This window comes from Schistocerca americana, chromosome 1, assembly GCF_021461395.2.
Source record: "Schistocerca americana isolate TAMUIC-IGC-003095 chromosome 1, iqSchAmer2.1, whole genome shotgun sequence".
In the NCBI taxonomy this organism is placed as follows: domain Eukaryota; kingdom Metazoa; phylum Arthropoda; class Insecta; order Orthoptera; family Acrididae; genus Schistocerca; species Schistocerca americana.
In genome coordinates, this window is record NC_060119.1 from 893041195 (window position 1) to 893060590 (window position 19396).

The following is a 19396-nucleotide window of genomic DNA, read 5'->3' on the forward strand; positions in this document are numbered from 1 at the left end:
GCTGCTTTTAATATTGGGATGTAAAATTAAAATAAGTGTATTTTCTGTTTCATGGGAAAGATCAAAGGTATAGAATTCAGTTTCTGTATTGTAGATATCTTTTTGGTTATTAGAATATTAATTCATATTAATTCCGTATGAATTACATATAAAAATAAAGATGAGGTGACTTACCGAACGAAAGCGCTGGCAGGTCGATAGGCACACAAACAAACACAAACATACACACAAAATTCTAGCTTTCGCAACCAACGGTTGCCTCATCAGGAAAGAGGGAAAGATGAAAGGATGTGGGTTTTAAGGGAGAGGGAAAGGTGAACTGGAAAGTAAGTGGAGGTCTGGAATGAAAAAAAGGCGAAAAGGTGTTGGTTACAGCTGGGCTACGTTGGACTCGGGTTGGTAGACAACGATGTGCATAAAGGTTAGGTGGTTGTGTTGCCACCAAAACACGTTAAAGGACGGAGAAATTCGGGAAAATTTCGAAAAAACTGCGTGTAGTATATTAAAAGGAGTGGCTTTGTGGTGGCAGATTATGAAAATGAGGCTAACAATTGTCTGACGAAGAAATAATGACGTTAAAACCTGTGGGAAGCGGCTAAAAATTATAAGTGATGTGGGAAAAACGGAAATGGAAATAAAGCGAAAGTTATTAGAACTGGCCGAAATGGTTGTTTAAAAGGTGAAAGGAACTGTTTGTGAACTAGAAACGGTGGATATTATAGCGGCGGTAGTGCTGAAAGCGGCAAAAAAAAATTTTTTTTTGGTTATGGTTTGGAAGTGGGTTACGTATTATAGAGTATATATAGACGGGATAAAATAGTATAGCAGATTACGGTAAAAAGGAGAAGGTGAATACAAAGTGAAACTACTGGCAAAAACAGAAAGAGGAAAATAGGACGACAGAAAAGATTTCAAAATGCAACAGTGACAATAACAAACGTAATTGTTGGATTCAAATTAATGATATCAATATAATAGAGGGAAACATTCCACGTGGTAAAAATTACATATAAAAATAAAGATGAGGTGACTTACCGAACGAAAGCGCTGGCAGGTCGATAGACACACAAACAAACACAAACATACACACAAAATTCTAGCTTTCGCTTTTCCTGATGAGGCAACCGTTGGTTGCAAAAGCTAGAATTTTGTTTGTTTGCGTGTCTCTCGACCTGCCAGCGCTTTCGTTCGGTAAGTCACCTCATCTTTATTTTTATATGTAATTTTTCCCACGTGGAATGTTTCCCTCTATTATATTAATTCCGTATGAATATATACAATAATATTTATGAGTGTGTCTTTCTGTGCAGGAACAAAGCACCTCGATTTTTAGAGGCAAAGGGGTGTGGATTGTTATGGCACAGATTTTACAATTCTATTGAGGTGCAAAAAATTTATGTTGCATATTTTATTCTTCTTTTTTCTCTTCTACTTCTTCTTCCTGAAACATTTATGCTTATGCAGGTCATTCACAAAGCATCTTCCAATCTTTTTTCTCACATAGTCTATCAGTCAATTTTAATTCTCTCCAGTTCATATTATCCTCCACCTGGTCTCTTCATGTTGTTCATGGTGTTCCACTTGGTCTTATGCCATATATAAAATGGTATATATTTACATAAAATTTAAAATGTGTGTTGAAGTGTAATTTGGGTATAAGTGAAAAAAGTGAAATTGTTTTGATTTTGAAATTTACAATTTTACTGTAAACTACACATCACTACACTGCCATCTTTATTGATTCACTCCTTTTTTTCCTTCTTAGACGTGGCTGTTGTGCCCATAATCTACTAGATCTTTTCATTCTTGCACTTTTTTTTAGCCAAAACTATTCACCTCTCTCTCTCTCTCTCTCTCTCTCTCTCTCTGTCTCTTACTGCTATTTGGAGTAGTCATATGCCTAATATCATCAGGAGTGCCTCAGTTGATGTAGTTCTATACACACTTGTGATGTACAGAATTCTGCTTTGTTGGACTTTACAAAGGACTGTAATGTCTCTCTTTTTTGGCTTTGTAGGTGCATATACTCATCCATAGACCATAACAGAAGAGTATCTTATGATATGCTTGTATAAAACTTATAGGTGGCTGGAAATTTCTTTGGTCAACTGATGCTATTTTGTTGAGAACTTTTAATGCTACTTTGGCAAATGACTTCCACATATGTGTGAAAGTTCTGCTTCTTGTTACTATTTATTCTCAAATGTATATGTACTTCTTTTAGTTGATTGTTTATTCATGATGTGGTGTTCCTCACTCTCAATAGTGTTCCTTCTGGCAACATTTAAATCAATGTGTCTGCTACTATTGTTAATTTATTATCTAGACACCAATCACTTAGTGTTACTCTGTGAACTGGTTTATTGAGACCAGGGGAAACAGTGACCATATTAAACAAAATTGTGGAGCAGCCACAAGTCACACATAATTTCCTTTATTACTGTTTTCACTTTCCAGATCAGAGTGTCTTCAGAAATTTAGCAGCCAATGGCCACATTTTAAATGTATCTAGCTGCGTAGAGTACCAACGTCAGATACGTTTGATGTTGGCACTATACGCTGTCAGATATAGTGAATGTGTGGCTGCTGGCTACTAAATTTCTAAAGATACTCATATCTGATGAATGAGACTGGTAATAAAAACTATATGTGACTTGTGGCTGCTGAACAATTTTATCTTTATGTAAGAACTAGTCTGTTGCTCTCTTCTTATTTCATCCTCGTGCGGGCAGCTGTTATTATTTGCCATACGTCTGCTCCAGTAAGGTAAACAGGGCACAGCACCACAAAGTATGAAATGGTCTGTCTACGTCGATCATTATTCGCATGACATATCACTGAGATGACAAAAGTCATACGATACCCCCCAATATCGTGTAGATCATGTTTTTGCCCACTGTAGTGCAGCAGCTCAACATGACATGGACTCAACAAGTTGTTGGAAGTCTCCTGCAGAAATACTGAGTCGTGCTGCCTCTGTAGCCATCCATATTTGCAAATGTGGTGACAATGTAGGATTTTCTACACAAACTGAGCTCTCGATTATGTCACATAAATGTTCGATGGGATCCTTGTCAGGTGATCTGGTTTGTCAGATAATTTGCTCAAATTTTTTATAATGTTTGCCAAACCAATCACGAACAGTTGCAGCCCAGTGACATCGCACATTGTCAGTCATAAAAGTTTGTTTGACTGCAAATGGTCCCTAAGTAGCCAAACATAACCATTTCCAGTCAGTGATAGGTGCAGTTGGACTAGAGGACTCAGTCCATTCTGTGTAAACACTGCCCACACCATTGTGGATCCACCACCAGCTTGCACAGTGCTTGGCTGACAACCAGGGTCCATCTCTTCGTGGGGTGCATCACTGTCGACACTACTATTAGCTCTTACCAACTGAAATTAGAAATTGTCTCACCAGACCAAAGTTTTCCAGTCATCTAGGTTCCAACTGATATGATCACGAGCCCAGGAGACAGCTGCAGGTGATGTGCTGTTAGCAAAGGCACTTGCATTAGTAGTCTGTTGCAATTGGCCGTTAATGCCAAATTTTGTCAAGTGAAAACCATCTGCCACTGCATTACCCATGGTGAGGTGTAATGCCTCAAGTTTGGTATTCTAGGCACACTCTTGACACTGTGAATCTTGGAATATTGAATTGTGTAACAATTTCCGAAATGAAATATCCCATGCGTCTAGCTCCAACCTCCATTCTGCATTCAAAGTTTGTTAGTTCCCATCGTGCCTATGATCACATCAGAAACTTTTTCACATGAGTCACTGGAATAAAAATGACACCTCTGCCAGTGCACTGCTGTTTTTTATACCTTGTGTACATGATACTACTGCCACCTGTATATGTGTATATCGCTATCCCGTGACTTTTGTCACCTCAGTGTATGCCACCTGAGTTATTAACAATATGCAATGTTGTCTCACTTCATATGGAAACTCTGATATGATCATCATGCAGAGGTCTCTTTCCTACTAGTTTTCTTTGATTCCTTGGACACCTGCATAGAAGTTTTCCCATATTTTAGCTATAATATGTATTCAGCAAATAAGTGTGTAGCAGTTAGGCTGTCTTGGGTCTTTCATTAGTGTAATGATATTCATTGTTTGCCAAGTTCTGGTCATCTGTTTCTGCAGAAGACATTTATTAAATAACATTGTCATATGCAGTATTTCTGCCACAGTTCTATCTGGCTTGCATTGTTCTCTCTCTCTCTCTCTCTCTCTCTCTCTCTCTCTCTCTCCCTCTCCCTCTCTCTCACTTCCTCTTCCTCTTCCACTCTCCCTCCTGTTATCTTTATTATTTATTGCATGCTATTAGACATGTTGCTTGCTGTCACACTGTGCACTTGTGACACACTCAGCCAATTCTGAATTTGAGTAGGAGAGAGAGTGCTATTTGCACCATTGTTTCCTTTCATTGTAGCTGCTTCCAGAAACTTCACTGCTTTTTTCTAGTATAATTCTCTTTATTATCCTTTTTTTCCTTCTCAGTATTGCTATTTTGTGTATTGCCTGTCTCACTTTTGTTTTGCATGCCTTTATCTTTCCTTATCCTGCTCTTCAAATTTGAGCTGATAGTCTTGGTTCTTTCTGTCTGCATCCCTTCTCCCTTTTGGTGGGGCAATCCCCCCCCTCAAAAGTGATTAGTAAGGGATGTTTGAGAAACTGGGAGAATAAAACATCTTCAAACATGCTAACAGACTGGTGCCACATATTGTATTTTATTATCTTGAGTTTTTGGGATTGTCTCTTTAGTCTCAACAACTTACTGAAGAAATGAGTCAAGTGAAAGTTGAGAGAATAAATGTATATGTCCACATACTGTGCATTACAGATATAGTTTTTTTTATCTGTTTGATATCTAAACCATATAATTTTATCCTTATTTACGAGATGTTGGCAAGCTTAAGCCAGAAAATAATACGTATTATATGGGCTCTGTGTAACTAAAGGTTCCTCTGTATGTAATGACTGTGTGTATTTATATTCTCTACTAGCCATTGACCACATGAATTGGAATGGGTTTTACACTAATATACCATACCAGTCACTATGTGAATTACTGTTCACATTGCATGTACAAATAATTTATCCTATATTAATCTGTTGTACAGAATTGTAATCATAATCCTAAAATTCAATTTCTGCTATACTTGCATACAAGAATTTTCTTAAACTGTAAAATGGATTGTTTATTAACCATTTATACAGCTTACTTTCAAATTTATTGATTGGTGTATTGATTGCGGACTGTGGCAGTTTATTAAAAAAATTTTAAACAGTTCACTTTGTGAGAGTTGCCTTTTTTTGTCAGCTGATGCCTAGGATTGTCAATACACTTCTTGATTCTGGTGTCATGACAGCGTATGTTCTCTATGGTGTAAACTCTTCTATGTTTTTTTCACGTGCATCAATAATGCATGGATATAAAGATTTATCAGTGTCATCAATTTGGTCTTAACAAGTAAATGGTGGCAGTGTCCCTTGAATCAACCTCTTATTCGTAGAACCTTTTTCTGAATCAGTAATACATCACTGATATGAGTTGAGTGACCTCATAACAATAGTGCATGAGATATGTGAGAATGGAAAAGTCCAAAGCAAGCTATCCTAAGATATTCATGTCTTAAATGGGGTTGCCATTTACTTTGGAATCAGTGTCTATTCCGATCAGTTTTACAGATTTTACTTCAATGTCTTTGGCTAGTCCCAACAGCAGGAGCTGAGTTTCCTCAGGATTGCACAGTAGGTTAATAGATGAAAACCAGTTAAGTGTTAAGGAGAGTGTCGTGTGATTTCTGTCGTAACCTCAATGTGTCTTGATATGTGAGGATTAAAGTTGTGTCATCCAGATAACAGACTGAAACCCAACATAATGTGACAAATCATCAATTGCAACAGTGAAGAAGAACGGTTCAAGGGCAAAGCCCTGAGGCAAACCAGATGTGATTTTCTTCAGGGAAGAATGCCTATTTTAAATTGACACAAATTGCTTCGTGTTCTTTAGATAAGAATTAATTATTTCGAGTGCTGTGTTATTTATTCCATAATACTGTAGTTTGACTAGTAAGATGTCATAGGGATATCGTCGAAAGCCTTACTCAATCCTCAGTCCTCATGCTTTCCAAATGCAGTTAATGTCTGGTTAATAATTTCGAGGACTGGAGGAGTGGTATTTTGTTCTTATCAAAACCCATGCTGTCTACTACAAACAGGGCTATGCTTTTTTAAGTAATTACTATGCTGTATGTGAAAAATAGCTTTAAATACTTTGGAAAAGATTGTAACAATAGACACAGACCTCTAGTTCTCAGGGAGATGCTTTTCCCCTTTTTGTATATCGGTATAACTTTTGAAATTTTGAGCTGATCAGGAAAAACTCCAAATTCCAGGCAGTTATTTATAATAAAAGCAAGTGATTTGCAAATAAGGTGTATTGTCTTTTTTATTGTGTAGTTTGATAGCAAGTAGCAGTCGATGCTTATCGAGTTAGAAAATTTTGAAACAGCATTTGCTATATCTATGGGTGTGACAAGATCCAAATGGAATTCATGTCTTCTAGGAAGCTAATCATCCAGTATATCAGTAGCTGATGTGTTTCACTGGTTAATTTTAGATCTTAATCCATTTACTATAGTAGTAAAGTATTTATTGAGTTCTTCTTGCTCAAGCAAAACGTCTTTAGTTTGGCTAGAAGTGAATTGTTGTGTTAAATCATCCCAGGCAGTCTTATATTTGTTTGGAGTCCCTTCTATGTCAGTTTCATTGGTACCTTATAGCATTCTTCTTGAATCGAATTCAAGTATCTCTCCCTCAGTAACATTTTTTAGATTTTGTTGTATCTGTAGGCATTACAAATATGACTTTTTTCTAAACTGGTTATTACTTCAATGTCATCATTACCAAGTACTTCACTTGATCTGCTTCAGTACCAGATGAAGTTGGGAGCTTGCAGTTCGATGATATAAGTGATCGGGCTGTGAAGGTAATTTGGAGTGCACCGAAACGAACTAATGGAATACTTAGAGGTTATCAGCTGAAGTATATGCAGAAGGATAGCTTAAGTGATGTCAAAACACAAAACTTCACGGCTGATGCCATTAGTGTGATGGTAAACAACTTGCAAGTAAGTATACCATAAAGAAAGAAATTATTCAAACCATTTTTAATATTTTTATCTCAGTAATTCTGTTTTAATTGTTTTTAATTCACAGCTTACACATAGCCCAGTCATGTATGGACTGACAATTAGTGTAATTTTCTTCATTGTTTTTCACGGGAAAAAATTTCTGTTGAAATATCACTTATTTCAGAAGAAAGCCAGTCGGTCCTTAGTGGCCGGAGACAGTAGCCATGTGTGAGTTAGTTGTTGTTATTGTATAAATGTCTGAGAGCTTAAATATTTCTAGTATTCTTTACATTGTGCCTGTCTGCGACATAAAGCCCTTCTCTATGTGTTGAGTAGCACTCTATCCTTTCCATATTGTTATTTCATCATGGAGTTTCCATTGTTTGATTTTGAAGATTATACTTATATTTTACTTAGCCTATCAATTGTGTCTCTGCAGACCTTATCATCAATGGAACTTTATTTCCTATCTTCAGTGGGACTTTAAATCGTATCTTTCTTTTTCCAAGAACGGTACAAAACTGACCTTTCCTAACATCCCCAACCAGCTGCTGTTTTGGCATCAAAATGTCATGCACCCCCGCCCAGCTGCTGTTTTGCCATCAAAGTACCATAAAGTACCACAGAGAGATTTAGTATACAACTCAGTTATTGGATACAATTCTTATTGAATTTAAATGTATTAACGATGGTGAAAATTAGATAAGGTGGTACTGAATAGAATTGGGGAGAAAAGAAATTGTGGCACAGCTTGTCTGAAAGAAGGGATCGGTTGATAGGATGTCATCAACGACATAAAGGGATCATCAGTTTAGAATTTGAGGGAAGTGTAAGGGGTAAAAACTGTAGGGCATACCAGGAGATGAATACAGCAAGCAAGTTTAGATAGATGTTGGGGGCAGTAGTTATTCGAATACAGAGAGGCCTGCACATGACAGAGTAATGTGGAGACCTGCATCAAACCAATCTTTGGACTGAAGACCACAACAATTTAGAGGGTAAGAAGGAACATCGAGTTTTGAGTTAAAATTTGAGCTCCTTTATTGTGAATCTTGTAAGATTTAATTAAAGTGCAAACTGAGACACTATATTGATTTGAATGCTATGAAATGTTCCTGTACAACCAGTGCAATAGCTTTTCTTTTCAGAAAAATTGTGTACAACATAATTTTTGATAAAATGAAAAAAAACCCTGATAAAAATATCTCAATGTGAAATTAGTTGCCCAGTGGGAATGGCAATAACGAGCATTAAGCCTACTTTTGAACATGCAAAATTACTTCATTGGTGAGATTCCTTTTCTGGAGATTAAAAGTTACACACTTCGCTAAATGTCACATGTAGCAGTTTCTACTTAACATTTAGTCAAGCAACTAGTTAGTAGGCCTTTTTCTATAAGAAATATAGCACCTAAGATTTTAGACTAAGCAGATTCAGAAGGATGTAGGTTGAAGTAGGTACAGGGAGATGAAGAAGCTTGTACAGGACAGGGTAGCATGGAGAGTTGCATCAAACCAGTCTCAGGACTGAAGACTACAACAACAACAACATGTAAGGAATGTGCCATAAGTGTTGTAGGACAAGGTAGTTTTATTAAAAACTGAGGTGACAGGTAACTCAACATTGTAGAAGTATATAATAACACATTCAAGCACCATCCTGTTGAAGAAATGACAGTAGCGTGGGGATAACAGCCTGTGCAATGTAGTTGGACTGATTACTTCACCCTGCAGAAACACGAAATGTGACCACGAGTTGTAACTGATGGCCCCCCATACCTTGAAGCCTTGGAAAGGACCTGTGTCCCATGGGCGAATGCACTCTGGATTAGGCAGCTCACCAGGTGTATGCCCTACACTCTTACATACATCGTTCACCCACAGACAGATCCTGCTCACCTGACTGAGACAACAGAGCACCACTCGATGCTCCAGTCTGCTGTTTCATGGTACGAGAGGAACTATACATGGCTGTGTCTGGTGTCTGTAGGAGCCTGGCCAGAGGCACACATAGTCTTAATCCAGCTGCAAACAGACAGTTCCCAATGGTCCCCGAAAACAGAGAATATGCCCAGATTTCATCCCTGGATGATGTTTGGTTGGCCACCACTGCTCGCACAATGCGCAGGTCTGAATTTGAGTCTGTACTGTGTGGAAATATAGAACCTGATTTGCCGGTATGGGAATGTTTCATTGACCATTGTTGAAAGCAACTAAACACTAGTGATACATAGTACCCTATACATGCAGCAACTCATCAATATGTGCACTCGGCTGCCCGCAACTCTGCAATGCAACCCCGTTCAAATAGCAGAAACTGTTTAACAGGGCTATGTACTTGTTGACAGGGCATCATTGTACCCTAGAATGAATGTTGTAAACACTGTTCACTTCTAAACTCCGCGCAGTTACTATGTGCAGAATCAAAACAGAGGGTGCACAGGCAGGGCTCTGGAATGCCATCTGATTGCCAATGTCTGTGACAAATGAATCAATAACACTACAACTATGCAGTGTGCATATTATACCCTGGTGCCAATGAACACAGTCCTCAAGAATGTTGCACCCTTTTTACTGGCAGTGTATTCCAGGCACAAATTTATTTCAATGTAGGGACAGATGAAAGTCAAAGGGTGCCATATGCAGTGTATAGAATGGGACTTCTAACAGTTCCTTTGTGGTGAAATGTGTTCACAAAGCAAAAGAGGGCTTTCTTTTAGTTGTAACTCAGGCCTCTTTTTGTATTTTATTTTTTCTAGTTGGTCCAGAAGACTTGTTCAATATTTGATAGCTATTGTTTTATTCTTTGTAAAGTAATCAGTAATTCCTTTTTCATCTAAGAAAGCAGTGTTCATAAGCTTATCTGTAGATGAAACAAATTTTGCCTGTTTTGGTACAAGGCCACTACCGTCAGTCTGTGGTTTATGTTTCCCTTCTGGGGTGAAGTGGTGGACCCATATTTCATCCACAATAACAGACTGGTGCACAAAATCAGTTGGGTTCTTTTTAAACAGTCTTTTTAAACAGTCCTGAAATTGATTTATTTAATTTTAGTCAATATTCAGTACATACTATACCTACCTCACTCAAAATTTTTCATAGTTCATTCCTGATTTGAAATGCACTTTATCTTCTGATGTGTCTGTGGCAACAGCTGTTTTATAATGCTGATCATACACTATCGTATTGTGCAGTTTCTCAGTGTTTTCATCTGTGGTTGCAGTTTTTGATTGTTTGTGTGAATAATCACTAAGAGAAAATCTAAGGTACTTATTTCTTGACTGTTTGAAATGAAGTAGCAGGCTCTTTGTAAACCTTCACAAACTTTGGATGAATTTCCTATTGATGATAAATCATACAACCCAGTAAATGTTTCTGGTGGCAGTTTACTTCAGTTAATCTGTTTGATTAAATTATCAAATATATACCATGTATTAAATTTACTCTTTACTTACAGTATTGCACATGAAGTACCAACCTTTAAAAAAAACATCAATATCAATATGACTCTTAATTTTGTCCTTATCCTTTTGAGTACTGAACTTCTGCTGTAGTTATCGAATAATATAATTTTGCTGAGTACTGAAAAGATGTGTAGGCCCTATACATGCTCTATACGCTAATTATGACTGCCAGATGATGGTAACCACAAACACCATGAAAGCATAGTATGTTTTCAATGCAAGAAGACACTTTATTTATAAATTCAAAATGGTGAAGAAATATAAAGTGTGTGTGATTATTAATTGTTGGATTGTTTTATTTTTAATTAATTTTGTTTGTTAGCCATGCTTTAGTAGTTCTTGTCCCTGCAGTTGGTAGACAGACACTTCTTTGGTGTCTCAGATAGAGTTTGTATATTTATTTCTTGTGTTATCACAGCTCTTGGTTTTCATTGCAAAACTAAACATGTAACACTTACATAATTGAATTGTATGCATGGATCAAAAACATATTATGGTTTTTGTTTTGGAATTGTTATTGGCCTGATCTACAGGGTGTCCATAATTTAAGTTTGAGTTTAAAAACACTGTAGAAAGAGTACTGCTGCTCAGAATCATGTCAAATTTGACCTAGGGGAAAACATCATTGGGGAGGGGGTTTACACAAAAATGAATGGCACTGTAAACATCTCAACATAAATGTGCTCAGCTATGAATGACAAAATGAATCACAATACACGGCTATGGTTTGAGTGAGTTGCACATAACACCATAAGTACTGCTCAATGTGCAAGACTGCTCAAGTCTGGCAGTCAACAGTTGTGGCACTGCTAGAGAGGTAAGCACATCCGCCATGGCAAGGTTGTACCACAGTGGATGGGAAAAATCAATTTTTAGTTGTCTTGAGGCAAAAAACTGCATAAAAAGCAAAATTACATCAGTTTTCAGTTGTCATGACACTGTTGCAAGACATGTTCAGTATGCTGCCCACTGTTTTTTGCCACAAGTTGAAATCGAGAAATTGCAAGTTCAATAGCAGATTGGCACATCTCAGGGGTCACTTTCAGAATGCGTTGCACTACGTGTATTTTCAACTCAGCTACATTGGGACTTGGATCACTGAACACAACATCTTTCAGATAACCCCACAGCCAGATTGGGTGATCTGGACATCCAGGCTGTAGGGAAATGTCTGCTAATAGTTCTAACATTTCCAAAATGCCTCCACAGCAGCCACTTGACCGGCTGTGCAATGTGTGGAGGAGCAGCATCTTGCATAAAAATGATGCTACTCGCACATCCAAGCTGTTGAAGGGTTGAAGTGATACTGGTGCGCAAAAGACTTTTGCTTTAACAGTGATGGTATAGGCATCAGGAGCCTCAATGAAAAAATATAGCTCCATGATAAATAATGCAGTCACCTTTGCAGACTGAAGTGGTACCGATTGATGTATGTGCAGATTTTCCGTTGCTCATATTCTGCAATTCTGCATGTTGACATGTCCTTGGAGATGGAAATGGGCTTTGTTTGTCCACAGAATGTTTCATGGCCATTCATTGTCCACTTGTACACGAGCCAGAAATTCCAGAGTGAATGTTTGTCTTGCTGGCAGGTCAGAAGGAAGCAACTTGTGAAAGTGGGTGATTTTGTATGGGTAGCAATGTAGGATGTTTTGTAGGATTTTAAGCACTGTGCTCCGAAGGCAATTCCCCACGCACAGCGTGGTTGCACAACACCACTTGACACCTCCTGCAATACTGTGGCCAAATGTTCAACAGGTGTTGGATCAACTGCTTTCAGTCCTCTGTCACACGGCGCTTAAAGAGAACATGTCTTTTCAAATTTTGTAGTTGTTTTCCCCAGACCCTTAGCAGACATCATACCAGTGCGTTTTTTCATACCCGTAAGTGTCTGGTTACTGGTGCAGTCACTATTCTTGTAAAAGAGCGTTACCAGCAGCACGCTATCCTTCATGAAGACGATATTTCTTTCTGTCTTCCTTCCTCCGTCCTCCTCCTTCTTCTCCCCCCCCCCCCTCCCCCCAATGATAGTCCCCCTGTGTCAATAACATGCTACTTAAATCTGTCTTCATTCTGAGCAGTGGTTCTCTTTCTACAGCATTTTGAAACTGGAACATTAATTGTGGACACCTCGTGCTTTCTTACATATAGTGATGGTTTTATTTAAGGAAGTCTTCGTAGAACAGTGTGTACAGTGTTCGCATAGCAGTTAACATTTAATACTGATATATTATTAGAAAGGAGGATTAGTGACACATTATTAAAACGGAGGTTTTGAGTATATTTTCATCTCAGTGTTTACATTTCAGGCAATGACCCACTATCGCTTTGAAGTTTCTGCATGGACTTCTGTGGGTTTTGGTCCTGTGAAAGTGGCAACCATTCAGTCTGGTATAGAACCAGTGTTACCTCATCCACCTACAAAGTTAGCTGTCTCAAACATTGAACCTTTTTCTGTGGTGCTGCAGTTTACTCCTGGATTTGATGGCAATTCTTCAATAGCTAAATGGACAGTGGAGGTACAATTTTAAATTAACAGTTTCCCTGAATACTGATTTTTTTTTTGTTATTTCACTTTACATTTCATCAGTTACATTCATGTAGCTACTTCCTTAACATATATGTTTTCCTTCTTTACCAGGCTCAGACAGCTCGCAATGTCACCTGGTTCATAGTATACGAAATTTCTGATCCAGATGCATCAACAATTACAGTTGGTAATTTAGTCCCATTCACATTGTACAAGTTGCGAATAATTGCTAACAATGTTGTTGGAGCATCTGAACCATCAGAGCCAACAAAAGAATTCCAGACAATTCAAGCACCACCAGCTCATCCACCACAGAATGTTACAGTTCGTGCAATGAGTGCTACTGAACTGAGAGTTCGTTGGATAGTAAGTACTGTACTGAAGACAGATTAAATATAATTCTGTATATTATTGGAAAATATTATTCAGTTGTCTGTAAAATAGAACTTATTGTTTTGAATGATTAAGAGGTTGAATTCTTAAAAGTATTTGGTATTGCGTTGTAGATCTTATTGTCATTATCTGACATATCGGTTGACATTTTTTAATTTTTATTTGATTGTTTGGTGTACCCAACTAATATTACCTTTATATCCTCAGTGAAGTGACATCAGAATTATCACGTGATGACATATTACCACCTTTTTCACATCTTTTTTCTGATTTTAACTGGTTTCTGTAGAAAACAACGTGAGAATTTTCATCTAAATAAAACTTTTAATATTTTGCAGCCTCTTCAACAAACCGAGTGGTTTGGAAATCCTAGAGGCTACAATATTACATATAGGCAGGTGGGAACAAATGAAGTATATAGCGTCAAAATCGAAGACCACACAGCAAATTCCCATATTCTAGATAAACTTGAGGAATTTACACAATATGAAATAATGACACAAGCATACAATGATGTTGGTAGCTCTGATATGAGTCCTGTTGCTGTGGAATGGACAAGAGAATCAGGTACTACTTATAATGTATGATACCTGGAAGTTTTCTTCAAACATACTTCTTAGTATAGTTAACTCTAATATTAAAAGTGATCAAGAAACACAACTGCATTACACAGTTTTTGTGTTAAGCACATTACTCAAAATAATACAGAATATTTTTTGTAGTTCCATCGTTTGGACCAGAAAATGTAGAAGCAAATGCTACATCTTCAACCACAATTGTTGTAAAGTGGGGAAATGTTCCAAAAGAACATCAAAATGGCCTTATTGAAGGATTCAAGGTATACTATGGTACCAACCCGCGACTTCCATTTCATGTGAGTATATCTATCTACCTATCCCATGTGTCATCACAGATCACACAATGTACACTTATGAGACTCGCTGCTCTGACATACTATTTCCTTTATTTTCAGTTCAAAGATATTCCAAATAATGCAACATTTACTACTACACTCACGGAACTTAAGAAATTTGTTCAGTATCACATTCAGGTCTTGGCTTACACAAGACTAGGTGATGGAGCTTTAAGTATTCCTCCTGTCCGTGTGCAGACATTTGAGGACAGTGAGTAGTTTTTTTGAAATTCTCTCTTCTATCTTTAAGGTTTTAATTTGTGGTAATGAAGAAAAGTCATGGTGAAATACAAATAGGTGAAACAGTTAACAGGTAATGGAGGCACTGAGTTATTGATAGCCACATAAACAACACTGAGAATTTTGCATGGTTCTGGACACACACACACACACACAAAAACACACACACACACACACACACACACACACACTGACATGGACGCAGATGCGGACATGGACACACTCTTGGAGGACCAAATTGCCCTGATTGTGGCAGCATTGCAGCTCAACAGGTGTTAGATGGCATGTTTGGGGAGTGACCCAAGGGGAGAAAGAAGGCAGGGAGTGAGAAGGAGAGTTGGGGTAGGGTGAATGATGGCTGTGGGGGAGAGGCAGCTGACACACATATGCTAGGAATGTGGCACTGGTGAGCTTATTCCGGTAGCACACAATGGCGTGGAGGAGTGGACTAGAGAAGGAGGTGTAGGTGCAGGATGAATGAAGTTAGGGTCATGGGGTTGCTGTGGAGGTGTGTGGGAGCAGGGGGTAATGGGGAATGTGGACAGGAGTATTATGGAATTGAACAATGTGGTGCAAGGATATCTCCTTGTTGTTGTGAGGCAGCCAATGGAATTAAGCCATGTTCTATTCAGCAGTGTGTTTTGCCACTGACTGATCAATTCCTTTGCCACTGACTGATCAACTCTGCTCTTGGTTCAATTTGGTGGTGGCCATTCATTTGGATGGACAGCTGGTTGGTGGTAATTCAAACCTGGTATATAACATGAATGCTTTCACATGTGGCCTTGGCTCTGATAGGACAGTACAAGCCTGTGGCAGGATTGGAGTAGCATGTGGGTGTATCAGACAGGTCTTACATTGGGATCTTCCACATGGCTGTGTGTGAACTACGTGGCAAGGGGTTGGGAGGGCCTGTGGCATTAAGATGAACTAGGATGTTGCAAGGATTGTGTTGATGATGGAGTACCACTTTGGCAAGTATAGGAAGGATGGTGGTTAGAATTTTCCTCAATTCTGGGCCTGATAAGTAGTTGAAGCTCCAGAGAGAGTTATGGTTGTGTTACTGATCATAGGTGTCATAATGTTTTGATATTAAAACCTCCATGTTTAATTTGAACAGTTTGCCGTGAATAAGGTGCTCTCTTGGTAATTCACGTTTGGAGCTGCTAAAGTTTACTTTGCTGCATTCAGGGTCCAGCTGACATAACAAAATTAGTTTTAAAAGCTGCAATGAAAGCCATATCTCCCACCTCTGTGGAGTAACTAGATTTTGTTTTGTAGAGTACCCTATGATGATATGCCCCTTGCAGAATTTATTGATGCCACTTAAGTTTTATTTTGTATGTGACCACAGTCAAAAATTGTATTTCGTTGGCGATTGTTTTCAGATAGATAATACAGATCCACAAGAACATTCGTCTAAATCAGGCTGTTCCAGCTAAAGTGCCTGCCCATGAACAGCAGAGGGCAGGTGTTCGCTGACAGCTGATGTGCAGGCAATCAAGTAGCCAGACCCCCATGTACATCTACATCCATAGATGTTAAGCTATTATATAGTGCATTGTGGGGAGGGGGTACCTTGTACCCCTGCTAGTCATTTCCTTTGCTGTTCTTTTCACATGTGCAGTGAGAGAAAAACAACTGTTTACATGCCACTGTAAAAACTTAAATTTCTCTTATCTTGTCTTTACAGTACTTATATAAGATGTACATTGGTGACAGTAGAGTTCTTCTGCAGTCAGTCTCAGATATTGGCTCTCTAAAATTTCTCAGAAGTGTTTTGCAAATACAATGTCATCTTTTGGGAAAACAGCATCATCTTGCCTTCAGAAATTCCCATTTTAGTTGGTGGGCCATCTATGTAATACATATTGATCAAACCTACCACTAACAAATCCAGCATAACACCTTTTGAAGTGCTTTGATGTCTCCCCTTAATGTGGCCTGACAGGGACCGAAAACGTGAGCAGTGCTCAAGAATTGGTCACACAAATACAATATATAAGGGCTGTTCAAAAAAGTAAGGTGACTCTTCAAATTGCGCAGCAACGTAATTCGATTATGGTTTTTTTTTTTTTTTGTTATGTTGGTAGACATGTCTCGGACGTATTTACAGTTTCAAGTGTACAGCATACGGTTAGAAGTGTTTTAGTGTGCTCAGCGATTTTTAATTATTATAAAAAATCGAGTAAAGAACTTGCATCAAATTTTGTGTGAAAAATAGAATCAAGCACTCTAAAACACTTGAAATGTTGACAGTGCCATATGATGAGTCTGCTCTAAGTAAAAAAAAATGTTTACAAGTGGTACAAGCTCTTCCAAAATGTCCGAGAAGATGCCATGACTCGTATCATGGAATTTTTTTGGTTTTTTTTGGGTATGAAATGTGTGCCAGCGAAGTTTGTTCCAAAACTTCTCAATTTTGATCATAAGAACATTCACATGAGCATTGCTCAGGAGCTCTTGAGTGACGTCAGTGATGATCCTGATTTGCTCAAAAAGGTTTTAACTGGTGATGAAACACGGGTTCATGGTTATGACATCGAAACCAAAGGCCAATCATCCCAATGGAAGAATCCCAGAGAGCCAAGATGGAAAAAAGCACGGCAAGTTCAATCAAATGTCAAGGTTTTACTCACCCCCCCCCCCCCCCCCCCTCCAATTACTGTGGCGTAGTGCATCATTAATTTTTGCCTCAAGGTCGTATGGTGAATAAGGAGTATTACTTTGACGTTATGTGCCTTTTGCAAGCAAAAAGCATCCGGAACTGTGGAAAAACAACTCATGGCTTTTGCATCATGACAATGAACCTTCTCATTCATCATTGCTTGTGAGAGAGTTTTTGGCCAAAAACAACACGAAAATCATGCCTCAGCCACCATGTTCACTGGATTTGGCCCCCGGCGACTTCTTCCTGTTCCCAAAACTGAAGAGACCTATGAAAGGACAAAGATTTTCAACAATTGAGGAAATAAAAGCTGCATTGCTGGAAGTGCTCAAGGCTGTACCAAAAATTGCTTACGAGAAGAACTTTGAAGGAAACAACATGAATATTGATTAATAAATAAATATTTTTTCATAAAAAATAAATTCACCATACTTTATATTGTAAGTACTGCTTCCAGTACTTTAGTTCGTCCAGTCTTAGAGTATTGTTCATCTGTATGGAACCCTTACCAGTTTGGTATGATTCATGAGATTGAGAAGGTCCAAAGAAGAGTGGCAAGATGACTGGTACATTTAGCCATCACGAGAGTGTTACAAATCTCATAGAAGGTTTAAAGTGGGACACACTTGCTGACAGACGACGTGCTAAACGGAAGGGGCTGCTCCTGCTCACTAAATTCCAAAATCCAATGTAAAGCATATATTATTATCACCAACTTTCAAATTGCGCATTGATCAGCATTTAAAGATAAGGGAAATTAGAGCTCGTACTGAGGCATTCAGGCAGTCGTTTTTCCCTCGTGCGATCTGTGAGTGGTACAGAGGAGGGGAAATCTGACTTTGGCATGAATAGTGCCCTCCACCTCACACCGCTTGGTGGCTAGCGGAGTATAGATGTAGATGTACTTTTTGAACACACCTTGTACACAGTTTCCTTTATAGATGAGCTTACACTTTCCTAGAATTCTGCCAATAAACTGAAGATAACCATTCGCCTTCCCTATAACTGACCTTACGTGCTCATTTCATGTCAAATGGCTTTGCTGCAATATGCTTAGCTAATTAATGTGTCAAAACAGCACGCCACTAATACTGTTCTGAAACATTAAAAGTTTGTTTTTCCTACTCATCTGCATTTGACTCCACCTTTGTTCTGCTTTCTTACACACTGCACAACACCATATGGCTTACATTATTAACTTTCCTTTCAGCATCTTCTTTCTTATGCACTTCGCAACACCATAAAGCTTATGTTTCATATTAGCCCCTTCCTTTCATAGGCTTATCATTGAGGATTTTTTTCATTCTGAATCTTATGTCCGGGTTATTGAATTACAATATTTTGTTGCACCTAATACTACTAAAATGGTTGCCATCCCTCACACCAAATAGAAGTTCAGTCTAAGACATGCTGTACCTTCCCACGGTTCATCAATAATGACATTTATCCATAAACTACAGCATCAGCAGCAAACAGTTGCAAATTGTTGCTCACCCTATCTGTCAGACTGTTATGCATAGTGAGGATGAGAGTGGTTCTATCACACTTCCCTGGAGAACTCCTGATGATACCCTTGTCTCTGATGAACACTTGCCATCCAGGACAACATGCTGGGTTCTAGTAGTTACAAAGTCTTCAAACCACTCACATATTTGAGAACCTATTCCATTTGCTCTGACCTATGTTAACAGTCTTCAGTGAGGCACTGTGTAGAATGCATTCCAGAACTCTTGGAGACTTTGAAATCTGCCTGTTGCCCTCCATCTGTGTTTTGGAGGATATTGTGTGACAAAAGGGCAGGCTGAGTCTTGCTTGAGCAATGCTTTCTAAATCTGTTGTGATCTGAGAACAGCAGTTTTCTCTATCCCAAGGTTTTTTTTTTTTTTTTTTTTTTTTCAAATTTAGAATATGATCAAGAATTCTGCAGCAAACTGACAGTAAGGATATAAGTCTACAGTTTTGCAGGTCCATTCTTTTACACTTCTTATGTGTGCTTGGGACTTTGCACTGAGTGAGATGTTAGCAATAAATACAAGCTAAGTAAT

The 19396-nt window shown here is 38.4% G+C and overlaps 1 protein-coding gene across 1 annotated transcript in view; it reads left to right on the top strand.

Moving 5' to 3' along the window:
* Window positions 1–19396, top strand: part of LOC124614550 (protein sidekick) — a 629897-nt gene that overhangs the window by 543768 nt on the left and 66733 nt on the right. Inside the window, exons 18-23 of the mRNA XM_047142952.1 lie at window positions 6945–7141; window positions 12917–13126; window positions 13249–13503; window positions 13869–14097; window positions 14253–14404; window positions 14504–14654. Coding sequence (XP_046998908.1) covers window positions 6945–7141; window positions 12917–13126; window positions 13249–13503; window positions 13869–14097; window positions 14253–14404; window positions 14504–14654 — 1194 coding nt within the window. The remainder of the gene's footprint in view (window positions 1–6944; window positions 7142–12916; window positions 13127–13248; window positions 13504–13868; window positions 14098–14252; window positions 14405–14503; window positions 14655–19396) is intronic.